This window comes from Rhincodon typus, chromosome 32 (assembly GCF_021869965.1).
Source record: "Rhincodon typus isolate 14 chromosome 32, sRhiTyp1.1, whole genome shotgun sequence".
Classification (NCBI taxonomy): domain Eukaryota; kingdom Metazoa; phylum Chordata; class Chondrichthyes; order Orectolobiformes; family Rhincodontidae; genus Rhincodon; species Rhincodon typus.
The window spans coordinates 30,589,087-30,607,845 of NC_063363.1; the positions used below are offsets into that span (position 1 = coordinate 30,589,087).

At 39.8% G+C, this 18,759-nt stretch overlaps 1 protein-coding gene across 3 annotated transcripts in view; it reads right to left on the reverse strand.

Annotated features, from left to right (window-relative positions):
• Positions 1–924: 924 nt before the first annotated feature.
• cdon (cell adhesion associated, oncogene regulated) overlaps positions 925–18,759 on the reverse strand; it is a 157,001-nt gene continuing 139,166 nt past the window's right edge. For 2 of the 3 annotated variants that reach the window (XM_048615526.1, XM_048615525.1), the window contains 5 exons: positions 15,620–15,853; positions 13,147–13,421; positions 10,309–10,388; positions 7,317–7,576; positions 925–4,766 (listed from right to left, as the gene is read on the reverse strand). In XM_048615526.1, coding sequence (XP_048471483.1) covers positions 4,597–4,766; positions 7,317–7,576; positions 10,309–10,388; positions 13,147–13,421; positions 15,620–15,853 — 1,019 coding nt within the window. In that variant the 3' untranslated portion in view covers positions 925–4,596. The remainder of the gene's footprint in view (positions 4,767–7,316; positions 7,577–10,308; positions 10,389–13,146; positions 13,422–15,619; positions 15,854–18,759) is intronic. The other variant, XM_048615527.1, reaches the window with a different exon arrangement.

The window sequence follows — 18,759 nt, forward strand, 5'->3', positions numbered from 1 at the left end:
TCAACAAAATAACCCTTACTGGCTGTAAAGAAGGGCGTTAGTCACCTTTTGCTTGGGACCATAATCAGCTTCCCCTTGTATCAGTCACTGAATCGCACTATGTAGGATATGTAAGAGCTACACTGGAAGAGCTATTGAATTCAAGTGGAACAAATTGAACTAATTTGTCATGCTACGGCTCAGCTAGAATAATTAATATTAATTGTACTCCCATTCACTGCTGGAGAAGGCTTTCTTCCCAACCAATTCTGATATGAATTCAGTGATCACTGTTGGTTGATTTAGTTTTACGAAGTGGAATGGTAACACACTTAAATTTAAAACAAAGGCAAAAATTTGTTCTCCCATTAGTTGTGTATATACAACTGTCCAGTGATGAGACTTAACAAACTTCTGAGACCAGGCTTGTCTTTGATTTTTAGTTTCCTGATCTCAGGAAGACCAACAGGAGTAACAAGACAATGGGCTTATTAGGTTTGGGAGGCAACTATCAAACCATATCCCACTTCCTGTCCAGCAACAGCTGCTGCAAAATGAAAGGTAAATGGGACAGATTATGGGAAAGGTAAATTTAATTACAATGAAATTCCAAGGCAGATAGCTCAGGAATATCAATTGCCCGAATCACTAACAAATTTCCTCAAACACAAATGTTTCCTCTGGAAAGTATGGGAGAAAGTGGAGAAGGAAAATTGCTTGTTAGGACATGGTTATATGCTGCAGGTACCCATACTGATTAGGGCAAACTTCCAGTTCTTGCCAGCTAGCAATATTTACTAACTTAAATTCTGCGGACAGAAAACTGTACTGGCACCCATAACCTTCTGGCATAGATTTTTAATGCAAGATGAATCAGTTTAACTCCCTTTTAATGAGACTTCCCCAGAAAATCAAGAAATAGAGAAACAACTCCACACACAACAGTTCTGGGTGCTATATGGTACTGCTGCAGCACTACGACCCATAGCAAGTGAAGGCAACAGTATCATCTTTTAATATTAACAGTATCTTACAAACAACATCTCATTGAGCTATCATATTTAAAAATATGTACAATTTCAACAAGAATATTACAACCATTTATGAAAATATAGCATATTTTCTATATAATACAAAAACATGCATTAAAAAAGACAGCACTATTTGTTTTCGATAGAGGGTGACAGGCAAGAGTACAAAATATAGAAAATTTCAGCCAGTTTAATTTCTCATGAAACAATCGGTACTAGGGACAAAGATATAGGGACACAATGCGGCATGTTGTAGAGGCTGGAGGTAATATTTCACCATTAGATGCCCTCAGCATGGAACCTCACAGTCAGGGCACAATTCAAGAAACTGCACCCAGCCCACGGCTTTCAGTCAATGGGATCCTAATAAAAATTATGACAGGATGAATTCAGTTTGACAATCAAGAAACATCCTTAGACCCCAGATTCCCCAGAAGAGCTCATTGGATCAGGAGTACAAACCCTGACAGAATCTGTTCCTCTCTGAGCAGCTGGGCCAACTGTTGCTCTTCTATTGTTACAGTGGACACAGAGTTGTGGGCTGAGAGATTTCCTGACTAAAGCCCTAGCAGGTGAGGCTCAGCACCATGACTAAATAGGAAAAACAATACCCTTTCATTTCCTCTGCCATAAACATCTGTATGGTATAGTATCAACAGTTATCTTATTTAAAATATTCCACAGACAGGAATTTAACAAATGAAGTAACCGGCATACAAAAATATTTTGGCATGGGGAATGTTATAATGATCATCTGATCCTTGACCCTCCTAGCCTGCAGGATTAAGGTCACTTTAAAAGCCCTTTGCAGGGATAGATATTCTTTTGTGATTTAAGCAAAAATTGAATAATCTTTCTACAAGCTGCATAATTGATAATGCACCAATTCCCAAAGTTCTCATGTGAGCAAATGCGTTTGCTGGCATCACTGTGTGGAGTGAGTTTACCAATTTAAATGATATTGATTTGCCATTCTTTTTGCAATTTAGTCACTGGCTAATTGGGGCACCTCTGCATTGTTCATGGGACTGTCAGATTGCAATGCTACTTGAAAATGCAGCCATTAGTGATTTTGCATGGGAGTGTTGAAATTAAAGAATTTAAAAAGCAAAAACAAAACCCCACCAAATTCACACATGATGTGCAACATTTAGGGGCCATGCCTGATAAGTGTTTTGAGGTATCCAACCCCTCCGTTGTGTTCACTCTCATTTTTTAGTGTCTTAGTCCTGTATTATGCTTATGTACACACAAGCACGGTGGTTACAGATTCTTAAAAAGAGCAGAAATGGTAAAACCTAGGAAGCACTGCATATACACAGCGATATGGCGGCATCGAGAAAAAGCAGAGGGACTGGCTAATTCCTAATGCAGGATCTCACTTAAAGCATTAGCCACCTGCTTTTTTTCTTCAAAACACAGAACTGGAGACCATATCCTCGTTTCACTCTGTCATTCAGACTTCTGAACATTACTGGATATCCTCGAACCTGCATCTACAGCAATAATTCAACACCATGTTTTCACTCAAAGGTAGTAGAAAATTAGTTTCAGCAGCCAGTAAATTATAGTAACCGTACTAGCAGCTTGGAGCATCCTATTTACACCAAATAGATTTTGCTTATTCATACATATACTTTGTTTTTTGACCATTTACTGTAAGAATCATGCAATAATCAGTTTTCATGCCATAACCATTAGACCATTAGTAGCATAACCAACCATTCAACTCCCTCATATCATCTACCCACCATTCTAAGCCTGGGATTCTGCTTCTGTTGGAATAAAAAGCCACCTTTCACAGTCACCAGTTCTTTTACTTTTTTTCCAGCTTGCTCGTCACCATGGTGGTGCAACTGAGGTATTTTCCCAATTAATTTGACAACGAACATTAAAGATGTCCATTATCACTTGTGGGAACAATGCTCATAGTGTTGTGTATTATATCAAATAAAGATGAAATGATAAACGATATGGGAAATTTTGTACCCAATGGCAGCATCGAAAAATGAGACTGATTAGAGGGAGAAATGTTGATGGCAGTGGAATGGTAACACAAACACTGAATGGAAACAGGCGGAATCATAAATTCTCTTTCTTTGCTGCTTCCCCTAGTACCAATAAACAAATTGCAGAAATTGACGGCACACATGCTGGAACTCCAATGGTTCTCCTTTGTTCAGCAATACCCAGGCTCAAAGCTAATACAAACAGAATGGGACAGAAGATGCCTGAAAACTGAACACATTATTAACAAACAACTTCACGTCACAATAAGTACAATATACGGTAACTATCATTAAGGAAACCAGAAAATGGTTTGCACACTGCAATGCCAAGAGAGTCAACCTGCAATACATTAATAAGGCTGCAATGTCAACCAAATACAAATAGTTTCAATGAAACTTCATTTTCCCTCAATTAATTAAAGTTAATGCTGTATCAGGTGGGTAAAATGCATCCAAAAAGTGCATTCACCTGGCAATTGAACATAAACCTTGGTCACACTCCCAAAACAAAACATTACAATGGTAGCAGTTGGTTTGGTTAGTTGGTGCAGTTGGGCCTGCTGGCCATCTGCTTTCTTTGCATGAACAAAAACTGGTGAATCTCTGTACCTCCACCAACATGGACATCAAATGTTTTGCTTTGCAGTGTTGCTTGCTTTCCCAGGATGCAAATTCAGCACTGAAACTCCAGCTGCCAAAAATGCACATTATTGTCTTTAGGAATTGAGAAGATAAGACAACACATTGCTTGTTTCAACTATGTGAGTTTCTACTGTTGTTGATTGAAACTACCAAGAAAAGTACTAGCTGGAAATGTTGTCTTCCACAATGGCGTAAGCAGCGAACTTGCCTGATTTCAGTCAGATCAGCAAGCACCAAGGTTAGAAAGGAGTAGGGCATATTGCAATAGATCTTGTCCTAACCTGAGATGGTGTTAAATGATAGAAACTCATTGTGGTGAAGCACTGTCTGATCTGAACATAATATTGCAATTGATTAAAAAAAAAATTGGTAGTAGATCCATGGTTACAATGAGGACGGCGATATGAGCTTTCAACCTGACTGAAATCAAGCTGGTCCATGTAAATGGATTAAGTTTAAAGAAATTCTTTCACAAGCCTCATTACAACACCTTGGTAACTTTGTATTCCATGCATCATATTAAGGTTCCATTGCAACCAGACTGTCCGGTTGCATTACCCGTTGGATGGATTCTTTCAGGGATCAGCTCCCTCCATCTTCGTCTAGGTATTGAATCTTAAAATGTCCTCCTTACAAGTGCTTCTCATTCCACCAGATAGGCATGATCTGACATTAATTAACAATTTCTATAGCTTTTTATATTATTACAAAACTTTATACAAAACAAGGCTAAAACTCCACATTCTGCAGAGAAGGAATATCTCTTCAGAAAGCATAAATAATTAAAAAGGGTGAAGACATCTTTAAACCAGATACATTCATATGGAGTAATATTTTACTACTACAAAAAAATAAATAGTATTTTTTGATCCCTCCTCGGTCCTTCCAGTGACTGGCTGCAGTTACTGGCTTCAGGCAAACAGGGAACGGGCCTCTTAGGTTTCCTGTAGTTGTTCTTCTGTCGAGTCCTCGCAGAGGTTGTCTTCAGCAGGTTGTGTTCCACTCCAGGCTGTTGGATTATCACAGTCTATTGGAGCAGAGTCAAGAGGAGGAAAAATGCCACTTAGTGTTTGGTTCTCAGTTTCCAATTCAGGATATTCATCATCTAAAGGAAAACAAAAAGGATCGAGTTAGCAGTTAGAGTATACAAGGCAAAATTATGCCATCACAGTAGCTCAGCACTAGTTAATTTGTGAACCATTTCTTTGTTTGTTTCCTGCATGCCACCTCCTGTCATTTAGAAGGCACTAATGAAACAATGGGGCACAGTTTCAAGTACTGATTCTTCATAGTGTGCACAGTCAATGTTAGTGTCCAGTTCTAGAATTCAGTCCCTTTGGTGACAGAATGGTATTATGCACTGAACAATCCACACTCATATTGGAAATCAAAGCTAATCTAAAAACGTACGATATTCTTCTTTGCCTGGTATCAAAGCACTGGGGAGTTCCCTCTTGCAAGCCTTTCTTGAACACCTCAGCTCAGAATAATAAGTGAGACTTGGGAAACACAACCTTATCACCTCTCAATTTCCATGGAGTGGACAAGGAAGTACGCTTGCATGTTGCACTTTTCAAATGTGTAGACTAGAAAGAAAGTAAAACTCCATCACTAAATTTAGGTATTTCCTTTGATTCTTTAATGCCTATATTTCCGTTCACACTCAGCAGAAAGGCAGATAATTCTCTTTGTGCATAATATGTTGCAATTAATTATCCGACTTCCTTGACATTGCAAAGCTGACCAACTACAAGATATAGTCCTTTTGGCTGAGCACCAGTGAAACAATCTCTAGCAAATTCCACCTTCATAACTCAAATGCTAATAAGAAACTGAACATCACTATGGATGGTCAGAGTGTGAAGCACAATGCTCACACTGTTTATTTGGGCGTTACTCTAGCAGAACCCTCATTAACGCAGCCCCTCATCAAGGCCACAGAAAAAACTAAAACCCACAACTGTCTCAGTAAACAGTTGTTCCCTAATGGGGATCACAGCCTAAGTTCTGAAGGGTTTCTGCTCTTGCCATCAAATAATCACCTGACCAATACTGCACGTTAATCTGCCTACACAAAACTTATTGATGTGCAATTTAACAACATGCATCCTCACAGATACTTTTCAGTTAATTCACCTCCCTCAGCTCCTCAGCAACACTGTTGACCTACATCAAAGAAGCAGTGGCATCAGGCAAGCTACTGGAGAAGGTCTACTCCATACAAGCCCACCCTTAATCAATGATCTCCTTAACCTACCAGCACACTGCTTTCTCTCATGCTACCCCACATGATTAAACCCAACACACTGTGAAGCAACAGCTAAGAACTTCTGGCAGGTTGGAAGACTGGTAGGAGACAACATCCTCAAAGCCAGTTTCATGTTGTAAATCTCACTGCTTATTTGCTTGACTTTGATCTGTCACAATGACGGGGATCCTTATAAACCCCTATTGGACTGACTAAGTCCTCTGTGCAACTCCAAGTATCAGTAGGGTTGCCAGAACCATCCAGGCTGTAGCTGTAATGCAGTTCGAACAATGACTCACATTGACAATGACTGTCTGTTGATTCAATTGGAAAGTGTGTGTAAAGCACCCTATCTAGCCACTTACAAGAATTTTGCTCAGCTCTGACTACACATACTAATTAATTAATTGTTCACAGCCTACTTTTTTGTTTTATAAATATAGAATCCTTGTGAACACAAGCAATCCATTGCCAAGAAATCCAATAGGGAAATCAGAAGAGATTTCCTTATTAAAGGGTGGTGAAAATATGGATCTTCTACCATAAGGAGTGATGGAATAAAATGTTGTAGAAAGGTAGACAAGCATTTGAGGGAGAAGGAAATACAGGGTTACAATAACAGTTTTAGATAATGAAAGATAGGAGGCAGCTCAAGTGTGGCATAAACATTGGCATGGACTCGTTGGAATAAATTGCCTGTTTCTGTCATATATCCTATGAAAAACTTTGATTCACAAAAATATGTCAAGTTCAGAGATGTAACTGAACTGTAATTGAATAGGGCTAATTCTCCACTTCAGCTTTCCAGGGGGTAGTCAAGTCCAGTCTAAACACACCAACCTTGTCTATATTTCCAGGTTCATTACGACAGATTAAGTATCTGATCTGGACTACAACAGCATCATGGCAGTTTAGCACAGTTTTGACAGACTGGCTTTCAGTACATCAGTGGTTTAAGCAACTCCTCCCTGTCTTTTCCTCCCCCTGCATTTCGTCTACCTTCCTGGTTTTGGCAGAAGTGGAGATGGCAGTGGGAGAGATTAAAAAAGAGATTTCTGAAGAAGGGAATAGATGTTACTGACACCACCAGCTGTCTCTTGCTAATGAGAGTGCAGCCTTTACGGTCCTCTGGGATTTTACCTTTACATCGTGGGCACAGCACCCTGCCAGCTTACTTGCATTGGATGAGTTGATTCCTGGTCAAACACCAGGTGAAAATCTAGGAACTGAAATGGGAGGGGTTTTGATCCTACCCATGCTCCTGGACCTCAGTTCATTGCCCTGGAAATGCTTGTGAAATGGAAAGGAACAAAAACCAGAAGTATTGCGTATTAAGTCTTCCCCATGAGGCTGAGGAGGAAAATTGGACTGAAATTAATTTGCTTAAAAATCAGCAAGGAATTGTACCTTGTATATTGTCTTCACACAATTGGTCCAGATGATCACTGCAGCAGGAGGCTTGAGGAGGAGTTTGTTGGGAACTTTCCTTTGTACTCTCACACTCTGCCTCTTCATTATTTTCAGTGACAATAGATCCAGGGCACAATGGAGCAATGATATGATTTAGAGGCAACATCTCCATACCATCTTGATGGCAGGCTGGAGTCCGCTGAATCATGGGTAAACTATCGCTTGGAAAAGTGCCATTGGTTTTCGTGAAACATCTGCTGAAAAGGGAAAGGGACAATTTAACTCAGAACGTAACATGCTCTGTTAAAAATGGCATGATGCTAACAAGTGCCAAACACAGCTAAATGACACAATGACCCAACGACCCGACACAATATCAAGATCAAAATCAAAGAAGAAATGGAAGAAGAGTGTGTCATGAGGCAGGGTGGTAGAAACAAACAAACAAACAAACAAACAGGATAGATAAAGTATAAAAAAAATGGAGGAAGGGGAACAAATAAGAGCTAGAGACAGAGAACTTAAACGACATGAAAATCACCGGGTCCTGGAGGTACACCCACCACAAAGGGAAGCAAATGGTGCTTGAACTAACACCTTTAAATGTTTTGAATATCCTCTGACCTTCAGTAAGAATGTATAGATTGGATCTAACTACAGAATGGGTCAATTCTGCAAAATACCATTTAAAATTTATATAGAAAAGGAAAGAAAAATCAAGACAGAAAGGAATAAGCCAGATGAAATAAACCAGACTAAAACAAAGCAAAGCAAAGGGAAATAAAATTTGAGAAAAAGAAAGAAGAGAAGAGAAAAGAGAAAAATAAGAAATGAATCTTCAAATAAAGGAAGCAAAAAGGTAAAGTCACTATAGTCCTACAAGTCCATAGGTTTCTCTCTCATTTGAGAGAAATGACCAGTGGTAGGTCACGACAACTCAGACAAGGAGGAGTCAATAAGGAGGGTCCTTCATGGTAATTGAGCCCACACTGTTGGCATAATTCTGCATTGCAAACTAGTTGTCCAGCCAAATAAGCTAACTGACCCCAAAAGGCAAATGAAGGAAACATATTACATCAAAAAAAAACAATTATCTCCACATTACTTCCTTCAAAAGGAGATTGACCAGCCTTTATATATCCTGAAGTCACATTCTTCCTGATGATGACGACATTTACCATTGGACTGACATTGTCAAAACAAACTGATGGACATTTAACAATAATCCACGTACTGGCTGTGAGTTTACGATTTCAACTTGACACAGCCACAGAAAGGGACAGTACTTTATCACAAAGAACATAAGAGCAAGCAATGAAAAGCTGTATCCTGGGCACCAGGCAGAATTCCAGTGAGCAAACAGTCAAGCTCAGTGGCAAGCAAAGCCACAAATGCTTACAGCTCATTTCCACTAGTATCACACACAAATATACAAAGTAATCCTTCAATGGTGCTACTGTGCAAAGAAGCAACAGCAAGCTGTGGAACTGCCAGAATCTTCAGCAGGCAATTAGTCTCAAAGTTCAGTAACTGAGAGGCCATAGCTTGGGACTGGGGCTGGGGAGAGAAAAGATCGGTATGGGGGAGGGAAAACGAGAAGAGGAGAGCTAGGGAGAAAAGCAGGCTGCTAACGCAGTGTTAGCATCTTGCAGATAAGCATTTTCTCCAGTCTGCACACACAACGTACTGTGGAAAAAGAGCAGTGCGAGTGTGCACGTTTCAGGCAATGATCTGTAATTAGCATGAATAACTGAGCTGAAAAAAAAGGAAGAACGAATGTATTTATGAAGAGTGACTCAGTACAATATGGTTTCTGTGCACTGTTGAAGACATTTAACTGCTTCTTGTGATGCGTAACACTGACCACCAGGCTTGCTTCCCCTTTCTATCACCGCAATGAAATTCCGAGGCTGACTTTTTGAGGAGGGGAGCAAAAAGTAAAAGAAACATAGGTCTTGTTATATTAAAATACTCACTCAAGCCAAAAGCAAACAGAGTGCTCACCAAATAAAGACAGAAGGCCAGGCTCTTGTCACTAGAAGAAACTAGAGTCATACAGTCATGTAACATGGAAACAGACCCTTCACTCCAACTTGTCAATGCCGACCTGGTTTGCCAGAGGGTGACCTACTAGTGGGTCTTTAAAATGGAGAAGAGCTTCAATAATAAAAAAAAAATGTAGATGTAGGAAGTTATTTTCATTGTGGGAGAATCCAAAACTAGGGGCTATAATTAAATGACAGTTGTTAATAAGTTCAATAAGGAAATTTGTTACTTGATGTGGTGAGAATGTGGAACTCACTTCCACATGGCAAAAGCAGGGAAGCATTTAAAATGCAACTAGATAAGAGCACACAGGAGTTTATGCCTTTGGGATTGGATGAATTAGAATGACAGGTGATTATTGTGGAGCATAAACACTGCACAGCTGAATCGTTGATTTTCTGTGTTGTACAATTCTAAATATCTGTTTAGGGAGAAAGAGATGGCTGTGTCATTCAGAATGAAAGCACATGTTAAAGCAATGGACATCAGCAGGATTTGTCCCTGGTCAATGTTTGTAGACAAACTGAGAGAAGGCTTCTCAAATATCACTGCACTAATTATTTTCAACTCTTCCAGTTCCCCAATTGCTTGACCAAGTGTGATGATAAAGGTTTGTGGTCTTTTGCAAACAAAAGCAAAATTCTCAGAACACTAATAAAGAAATGTACTTTAAGCAGAATCCATCTTATTGGGTCATCTTATACCAGGTGATACAAAAGGAGCAAAACTGAATTACTTGAGATTAATGTTAACGTTGGATACATAACCAGAGCCAGGGCTGTGGTAGGGGCACAAATTGTCCTCGACAGGCATTGATTCAGGTCAAGAAACAGAAAGATAGCAAGAAAGATTGATATTTAACATCTGTTACGTAAAATTGAGTTATTGCACACACTAACTCTAAATGAACATTAAATATTACAGAGCCATTGCACACACTGACCTGTTGTTATTCCTGCAGTTGCGACAGTTGATGCATTCTGTTGGTTCTGTCTGTGGGAGTGCAGTGTATATCCCACCACCCTGTCAACACAAAATTCAGAGCTTAGCCTTCAGCAGCACAAAATCAAACAGTATAGTGGAAGCGTTGGAAAAGGTATTTACCAGGATGTTGCCTGGAATGAAGGGAAGGTTGAGAGAGCTAGGGCTTTTCTCTTTAGAACGACAAAGGATGAGAGGTGACTTGATAGAGGTGTACAAACTGATCACAGGTATAGATAGAGTGGACAGCCAGAGACTTTTACCTAGGGTGGAGGTAGCTAGGACGAGGGGGCATAGTTTTAAAGTGAGTGGAGGTAGCTATAGGGGAGACGTCAGAGGTAGGTTCTTTATTCAGAGAGCGGTCGGGACGTGGAATGCATTGCCGGAGAGGGTAGTGGAGTCTGCCTCATTAAGGGCATTTAAGCGGCTATTAGATAGACATATGGATGATAGTATAAGGTAGGGGTGGAGGTTAGATAGACCTTGGGTTTAGGGGAAATGTTCGGCACAACATCGTGGGCCAAAGGGCCTGTACTGTGCTATGTTTTTAACAAACTCATCCACAACCCAAGCTACAGATCTTTGCCAAAACTTTAAACGCTTGATATTAGTTCCGACACGGAGGTGCCAATATTTTCCCACACTTGCTGAGGTTGTCACGAAGGACTCTTCTTCTCGGCCTCTCCTCTCACCCGAGGTGTGGTGACCATCAGGTTAAACCACACCAGTAGTCTCTCTTCTAATGAAAGAGTGGCCCTATGGCCTGGTAGGACAACGTCAACATTATATAAATACAGATACATACAGACCAGGAACTTTAACAAACATCTATTGAATCTTTAAGTGCTACTTTATCACGACTAGTTCTCAAGCTAGAAGTGTTAATGTAAGTATTGTCACAGCAAGTACAAATACCCTGTTGAAGGTTAAAAATTGACAATGCTATTGTAGATAACAACAGATCAGGAGCCATAAAAATGCAAGGAGATGTATGCATATCCATGTTCTGCAAACACAGCTAGGGTTAATTTATTAAACTGTGATGCATAACTATCCCAAATAGGACAACTTTTTCACTTATACTTGATAGCAAGATGAATAAATTATTCTATCTAAAAGTTTATTATGCATATTTTCATGAAGATAGCATACTTGACTTTGTCAAGAGAATTTGCTGATATTGTATTTTACTGTTTAAAAATAATTGGAACAAAAAAAGGTAAAGAAAAAAAGAGCACAGTGGCCTGAGGAATTAAGCCTGCACATTGCATCCACTTGCAGCCTGACGCTGATCCCTAGGCAAAATATGACAGACAGTACATTTGCTCTTGCACCAGCCAGTCTGTCTGACTTGTACTGTGGTTAAATCAGTTGGGATTGGCTGGGAGCAGAGTATTCTACAATATCTGAAGCCTCCCCCTCTTGTCCCAAAATAATTCAAGTAGAGATACATGAAAAGTCTACTTAAAAGAGGCCCCACAACTCATTATATACTCAGACAAAAATGTACTTAAAGGATGGCTTAGTGCCAACTAAAAATTAACGGCAAAAGAAAAGACAAAATCCAGGAGACAACCCCGGGCCTGCACAGGCCCCTCTGAACTTCACTGTAACTCTTTCCCTCAGATCAACCCTCCAACAACCTCCTTTCCTATCCTCCCTCCACTGGCTTCCAACCCCACTCTCACCTTGCCTGCTCTCAAACATTTCAAATTTGTTTAAACTTTATTCAATAAACTTTTATTCATTTGTTTACACAGAAATCCTATTCAAACTTCATTAGAAGGCTATCGCCAGAATCATATACAGATTTATTTTGTCTTCCAGAAAGTAAACCGATTTACTTTAGAAGAAAGCACTTAGGATTATTTATTAAATCAGCAAAATGTCATAGTTATGTAACTGATCCAGTCAGAAATATCCTTTCAAGTTTCCTACTCTTCACCTCACTACTGCATTTATTCTGCTAATCTCCCTTTCTTCTGTCTTTTTTGCTCCTTCCCATCCTGACTTGCTCTTTCTTCTATTTCTTCCTTTATCATTTCCTTCATCCTTTCCATGCTTTTATTGTTAAATTATTACTGCACAGATGCCAGAAATTCAAGTTGGTAGTGGGAATATTCAATAAATGCTGATTGCCAACATTGTCGCCATCCAGAAAAAGATTTTCCTTTAAAAAAAATGCTGATCTCCAAATGTTTAGTCTGTTGAACCACTGAAAAACATCACAGTAGTTACCCTCCATTTCTAACATGAACAGAAAAATGAATGCAGGTGTTATGGTAAATTTGTTAACATGCAACATGTAAGCCTTTAGTAAACTAAACCAGATGAATGGAAATCATAGTTTCATTGTTAACATGTATCATTCACTTCAAGCCATTATATTTTCTTACTAAACCCCTGAATGACAAACACTCGATCCATATTACTCACAAACACTCCCGGAAATATTATGCCCAAGCTATAAAGCTGCTGGATGCTAGTTTTGCTAAAATGTAAACTGTAGCAGGCGAAAGCAATAACACAGGCCAAAAGAACTGTCTGATGCAAGGTTACGACATCTGTCTCATGGGGGTAAGAGGATCGGAAATGTGTAGCAACCACCACAGCGAGTTATTGAGATGGTAGGCTACTTGATGCAAAATATATATAAATCGGAAAAAAATCAGCAGAGATATTATAGTTGAAGTGTTAACTGAGAAACAGCGTTGAAGCTCACGATGAAAGCAATGACTTTAAACGTGACTTCAGGCCTGACTCTTTTCACCACAAAAAAAAACCCCAGCAGGCTCCTTACATTCATAATATGGTGAGCTTGGTCATAGTCCATGTGGGTTCTCTGCAGTGAGTTTGTCTGGTTAGGGTACATTGAAGTTCCTCCATTCATCAATCCATTCACTCCATTTGAGATATTGTGGTGCAGGTGTGGGCAGCCATTGCTGAGGCTTCCGTTACCAATGTAACTGCCATGAATACTTCCATTAATTCGACTGGTGCCAGGCAAGGTGGTATACTCCATTAGCTGGCCATTCATCTCTTGGCCTTGATAGAGGTAGTTAGGTGGATCGTACTCTGGGAAAAATAAATACCAAAATTAGTTATGCATGCAATTCGAATTATGCCTTCTCTCCTCTTTGCAGCCTTGTCAATGAATATTTAGTGGTCTTGAAAACCTTAATCAAATCAACCTCCTTCAGGAAACTTGCATTTAAAAAGAGTTAAGACAATAGTTGAGGCCTAGTCTCACTGACCACCTATGAAGCCTTCTAGTTGCAGTAGTAGTGAGGAAAAGAGCCTGTATCAGATTTACAAAGTGAAGCTGTGGAGGGGGGCCTCTTTTTCATCAACATACCTCAGCTGTTGCCTGTCTCTTTGCAATCACTATGACACCTAATATTCTTCCAAATGCTGGAACTTAAGACAGACTATATGCCTTTGTTAGAATAAACAGATGAGGAATTAAAAGCTAGCAAAACAGAAACTTGTGCGAATAGCATTTTCAGCCAAATACACGCAAAGCAGTGCTGTTCCAATCCAATATCTTTCTCAAGAGACTATGTAAGTAAGTTTTGCTGAAGAGAAAACTACACTACTATAAAGGGAGGTTAATGTGTAATTGGTCCGATCACATTGTATCGCAGAATGGATTTCACAGATCTGGTTCCTATGCTTATCAGGACGATGTCAGCTTAAAATTTATGTTGGAAACAGAAGACATTGCAGGGTCGACTACTTGTATTCACACAGAGTAAGAGCACAACTGAGAACACAGGACTGTAGTTACCCACTCATTGCAATAAACTGTTTAATGCAGCTGACAAGTAGAAAAAGTAGTAAAGTGTAAATGGGGGAGCTGAAAACTGTCTGTAGTACATTACAGGGGAAAAACTTAAGAACCAACAGCGAACATATTCAAAAGCTGATCTAACAAAAAAATAGTTTATAGTCCGGTGCTACAATATGTACACATTTCTTTAACACTGGTGTTGAAATGTTCGACGACTTTAAAAAAAAGTCGGTAGCCAGAATGTCTTACAAAAAGCCTATTAATTGAATGGTGGATATATTAAATGTAATTGGAAGATTTTGCTCTTAGCATGCAGCCTTAGCAACTGGAGTCATAATTCACTAGCTAGACTGTCCTCCCATAACCTAAGCACATGAACAAGGATGTCAGGCTCAGGTTCCATGTTGGGAGTGACAGTTCGTATACATACCCTTCTTTTACCAAATTGACTCAATGTCTTTTCTACTTGCACTGACAGTGCCTCAGTCAGACTCCACTCATCACTCTGGAACAGGGCTTTCCAAGCTATATGCCTTCCTGGCTGTTTATGCAATATATATTGTAGGAACTCATATTCGCACTAATTTGTATATACCCAAAGATGCTACACTAGTAACTGATTTTTATGTAGTGCCTTCAAAGTAACAAAACATTCCAAGTTACTTCATGGGAATGTCATACATTCAAATTAAACACACGGAGTTACAAAATGTAATATTAGGGGAGATGACCAAACGCTTAGTGGGATAACTTGGTTTTAAGGTGCATTTAAAGGAAGAAAGAGATGATGATGAGAGAACAGTTTTGGGCGTAAGCAGCTAAAGTCATACACGGAAATGGTGGACCAATTACAACTGGGAATGCTTGAATGGGATGAGTGTATATATCTTGCAAGGTTGTGAAGCTGGATAAGACTATGGAGTTGGTGAGGGATGAGGCCATGGAGCATTTTAAAACCAAGATTGAGAATTCTAAAAGTATTTGACTGGGAATCAATGTAGGTCAGCGAGCAGAGGGGGTGATAAATGTATGGAGTTGGTGTGATTAAGGACAGCAGATTTTTGAATGCTGTTCTGATAAGATTTCTCCATGTATTAGGCTGAGTTACCTGAATAAGTTTGTTCTATTCAAAAGAACTTTAGGAATACATGAAATTTATTACTGAAGGACTGTATTTTCTTTCAGTCACTTTCAGCTCCTTCATCCGTCCTCCCTGAAGTCATTTTGTCTTATGAAAAGACAGAAGTCTGACTAATTTCACTTCATAATTTCAGAGTCAGGGTGTGAAACAAAGAATTCCATTTAAATTCTTACAATTTGTCCCTAAGGGTCAAAGGATCCAATAAGGCAGGGTCTCTTTAAGGGATTAACATTAAACTGACGGTGCTTGGAGAAAAAGTATAGAATACTTTTCAACAAGTCTCATGATGAGTCATATTCCTCAGAAGAAACACAGGTAAGGGTAATCCACATGACTACTTACTCTGTAGTGTTGTCTGTTGACGATTCTTCCACAAACACATAGCAATGAAAATAATGAGGATGAGAACCATGATCCCCAGCACTGAGCCCACAATCAGGTACAACATATCATTGCTCCGTGTGCCAGAAGTGGATGTCCCATGACCACCACCGTGGTGGTCAGGGAGATTAGGTTGCGTACTTATGTCGTTGTCCATCACCACAGAGTATTCAGAAGATTCAAGGGATCTCCGTGCTAAAAGGATGTACAAAAGCAAGTGACAGTAAGAAGCAGCATTCCTAAAATTTGAATATATCTAACACGTTCACATCATTTCACAATGAGTCAATATCCTCCTCAACTACCTAACTGCTGCACCTGTTCCTGCCAACATTAGTAGGGGTGACCATGTTGTCCTCAAAGAGTGTTACAATCTATTTTCACACCAAAAGCACCCTTCATCATGATGTATGGCACAGTCTTTATGTTAATAGAGATGAATTCAAAACACAAGGAGCAACTCAAAACTAAGGATTCGTGAGGCATCATGGGCCACCAGCAACAGAAGAATTATGTTCCAACATGGTCTGTATCCTCACAGAGTAGCAGGTGCTTCAGAACTCCAACATCAGTTAGGGAGTAAAGTGAGGTTCAATGAGGAGTATAGCAACAGCGTTAGGTGTACCTAAAAATAAGATGGAGAAGATAATTCCTCTAATGGGGTTCAAATTAGGGTTCATAGTTACAGAATAAGGGAGCACTCATACAAATTTGAGATGTAAAGAAATTTATTCTCTAAGGAGGGTAGTGAATGTCTGGAATTCTCTACTGATAGAGTTGTGGAGGCTAGATCACACAAAGTATTCAAAAAGGGAGGGAGACAGGAGTTTGAAATATCAGGGAGAAGTTTGAGGAGTTGAGGCCTAGGGCAAATCAGTCTTGATTTTATTTAATGGTAGTGCAGGCTCGAGGGGCCAGATAGTTTATTCCTGCTGTTAATGTTCTTAAACATTTTAGTGACTGTACACTCGGTGTACGTGTAGAGTTACGATTATCTTTTAGAAGGTGCTTGAATAAGAGGGGCAGCAGATACATGGGCAAACCAGGACATGCAAGTTCCCCTTCAAGACACTCAACATTCTGACTTTGAACTATATCATTGTTACTTCACAGTCACTGGATCAAAATCCTGGAATTCTCTCCCTAACAGCCATGTGGCAGACTTACTCAAGTGGACTGCAGCTTTTCAAGAAGGCAGCTCACCACCACCTTCTCAAGGGCAATAAATGCTGGCCGGCCAGCCAGCAATGCCCACATTCTCTGAATTAATAAAGAAAAGCACCAAGATACGTTTCTGAAGAAATACAGCATTAATGAATCTATAATATTTTAAAAACTCTGTTATGATTTTCAATATCCCAAGTGGGTTTCTACAGTGATCATCTTTGAATTAAGTCATAGCTCTGCAGTCTCATCACATGCAGTCATGAGTAGATAACTAAAACATCTTCAGGGAAGGCGAAGGTCCATGAATGTTCCATCCTCAATGATGCTGAAGCCCAAACCACTAAGCGTAAAGGATAACTGCAACGATCTTCAATGATCAAACACTTGGTGGTTCTCAATGTGCATCTTTTCCGAGGCTCCACCATTACAGAAATCATTTCTCAGCAAAATGCAATTCAATGTGTGACATCAAGAAATGGCTGAGGTCACTGGCTATATCAAAGGCTATGGACCCTGGAAACATCTTGGGTGTAGGGAAAACTTTTCAAAAAAATTTTAATTCACTTATGGGATGCAGGCATGGTTGGCTGGGCCAGCATTTATTGCCCATCCCTAGTTGCCCTTGAGGCGGTGGTGGTGGCGAGTGCCTTCTTGAACTGCTGGAGTCCATGTGCTCCCAAGCTACGTACGCCTCCAGAGTTCCAAAACTGGCACCTGTGCAATAAGGCTGGACATTGTCTAGGCAGATTCTGTCAACATACAGCAAGCCAAATCCAATCCTGTCAATTATCACTTTGTCATTCTACTCTTGATTATTAACAAAGCGATGAAAGGTGTCATTGACATTACTATTAGGCAGATATCCGCTAATAACCTGCTGACTACTTAGTTTGGAAACTGCCAAGAGCACTCAACTCCAGACCCAAATATGAACAAAAGAGCTGAATACCAGGAGGTGATGAGTCACTGCCTTTGTTATCAGGACAGCATTCAGCGAGTGTAGCAAATAAAATCAAGTCAACAGAAATTTGGGATAGGGTGGGAGTGGGAATGGGGTCTAATTTTCAGCTGCTTCCTTAATAATCCCTCACTCTTCAGATAATGAACCACTCGTGCTTGCATGCTGCAAGACCTGGTAAAATTCAGATACTGGCTGACAATTGGAAATTAATATTCAAACTACACAAGTGCCAGGCAATTACCATCTCCAATCAAACAGAATCTAACACTCTCCCTTTGACATTCAATAACATTGCCATTTCTGAATCCTGCACATCCACAAAAACCACCTAATTACTATTGACCAGCAATCTAATGGGACGTGTTGTAAATACTATTTAAACAAGAGTAGTCTAGAGGCTATGCATTCTTCAGCAATTAATTCACCTTCGTACTCCACAAAGCCATGTGCAAGGCTAAAATTAGGAGTGTGAATGATATAATCCATACTTGTCTGAATGAGTGCAGCTTCAACACTCTAGAAGTTTGCACCATAAGGACAATGCATTTGTGCATGGTATCCCATTCACCACCTGAAACATTTACTCTTCATAAGCAGTATATTGTGGTAACAGTGCACAACGTTTACACCATGCTCTGCAGCAACTTGCTGAACCTCCTTTAGCAGAATCGTCCCCTCAAACCTGAGGTATCTACTACTCAACAAAACAAGGACAGTGAGCATATGGGAACATCACCTACAAGTTCTCATCCTATGAATACGTTTTAAATACGTACATGCTCATTGATCAAAACTATGACTCATTTTTTCTCTTGAAGACACACATACCTTTGCTTGGATACAGCTCTGGATTTTGGCTGCCCAAACACACCTCATCAAATGGCCATTTTTCAGAGAGCAAGTACATACAAGTGAGTCAACAGGCACCGTCAATGAAGCTGATCCTCCTCTCACCTGCTATCTGTACTTCAAT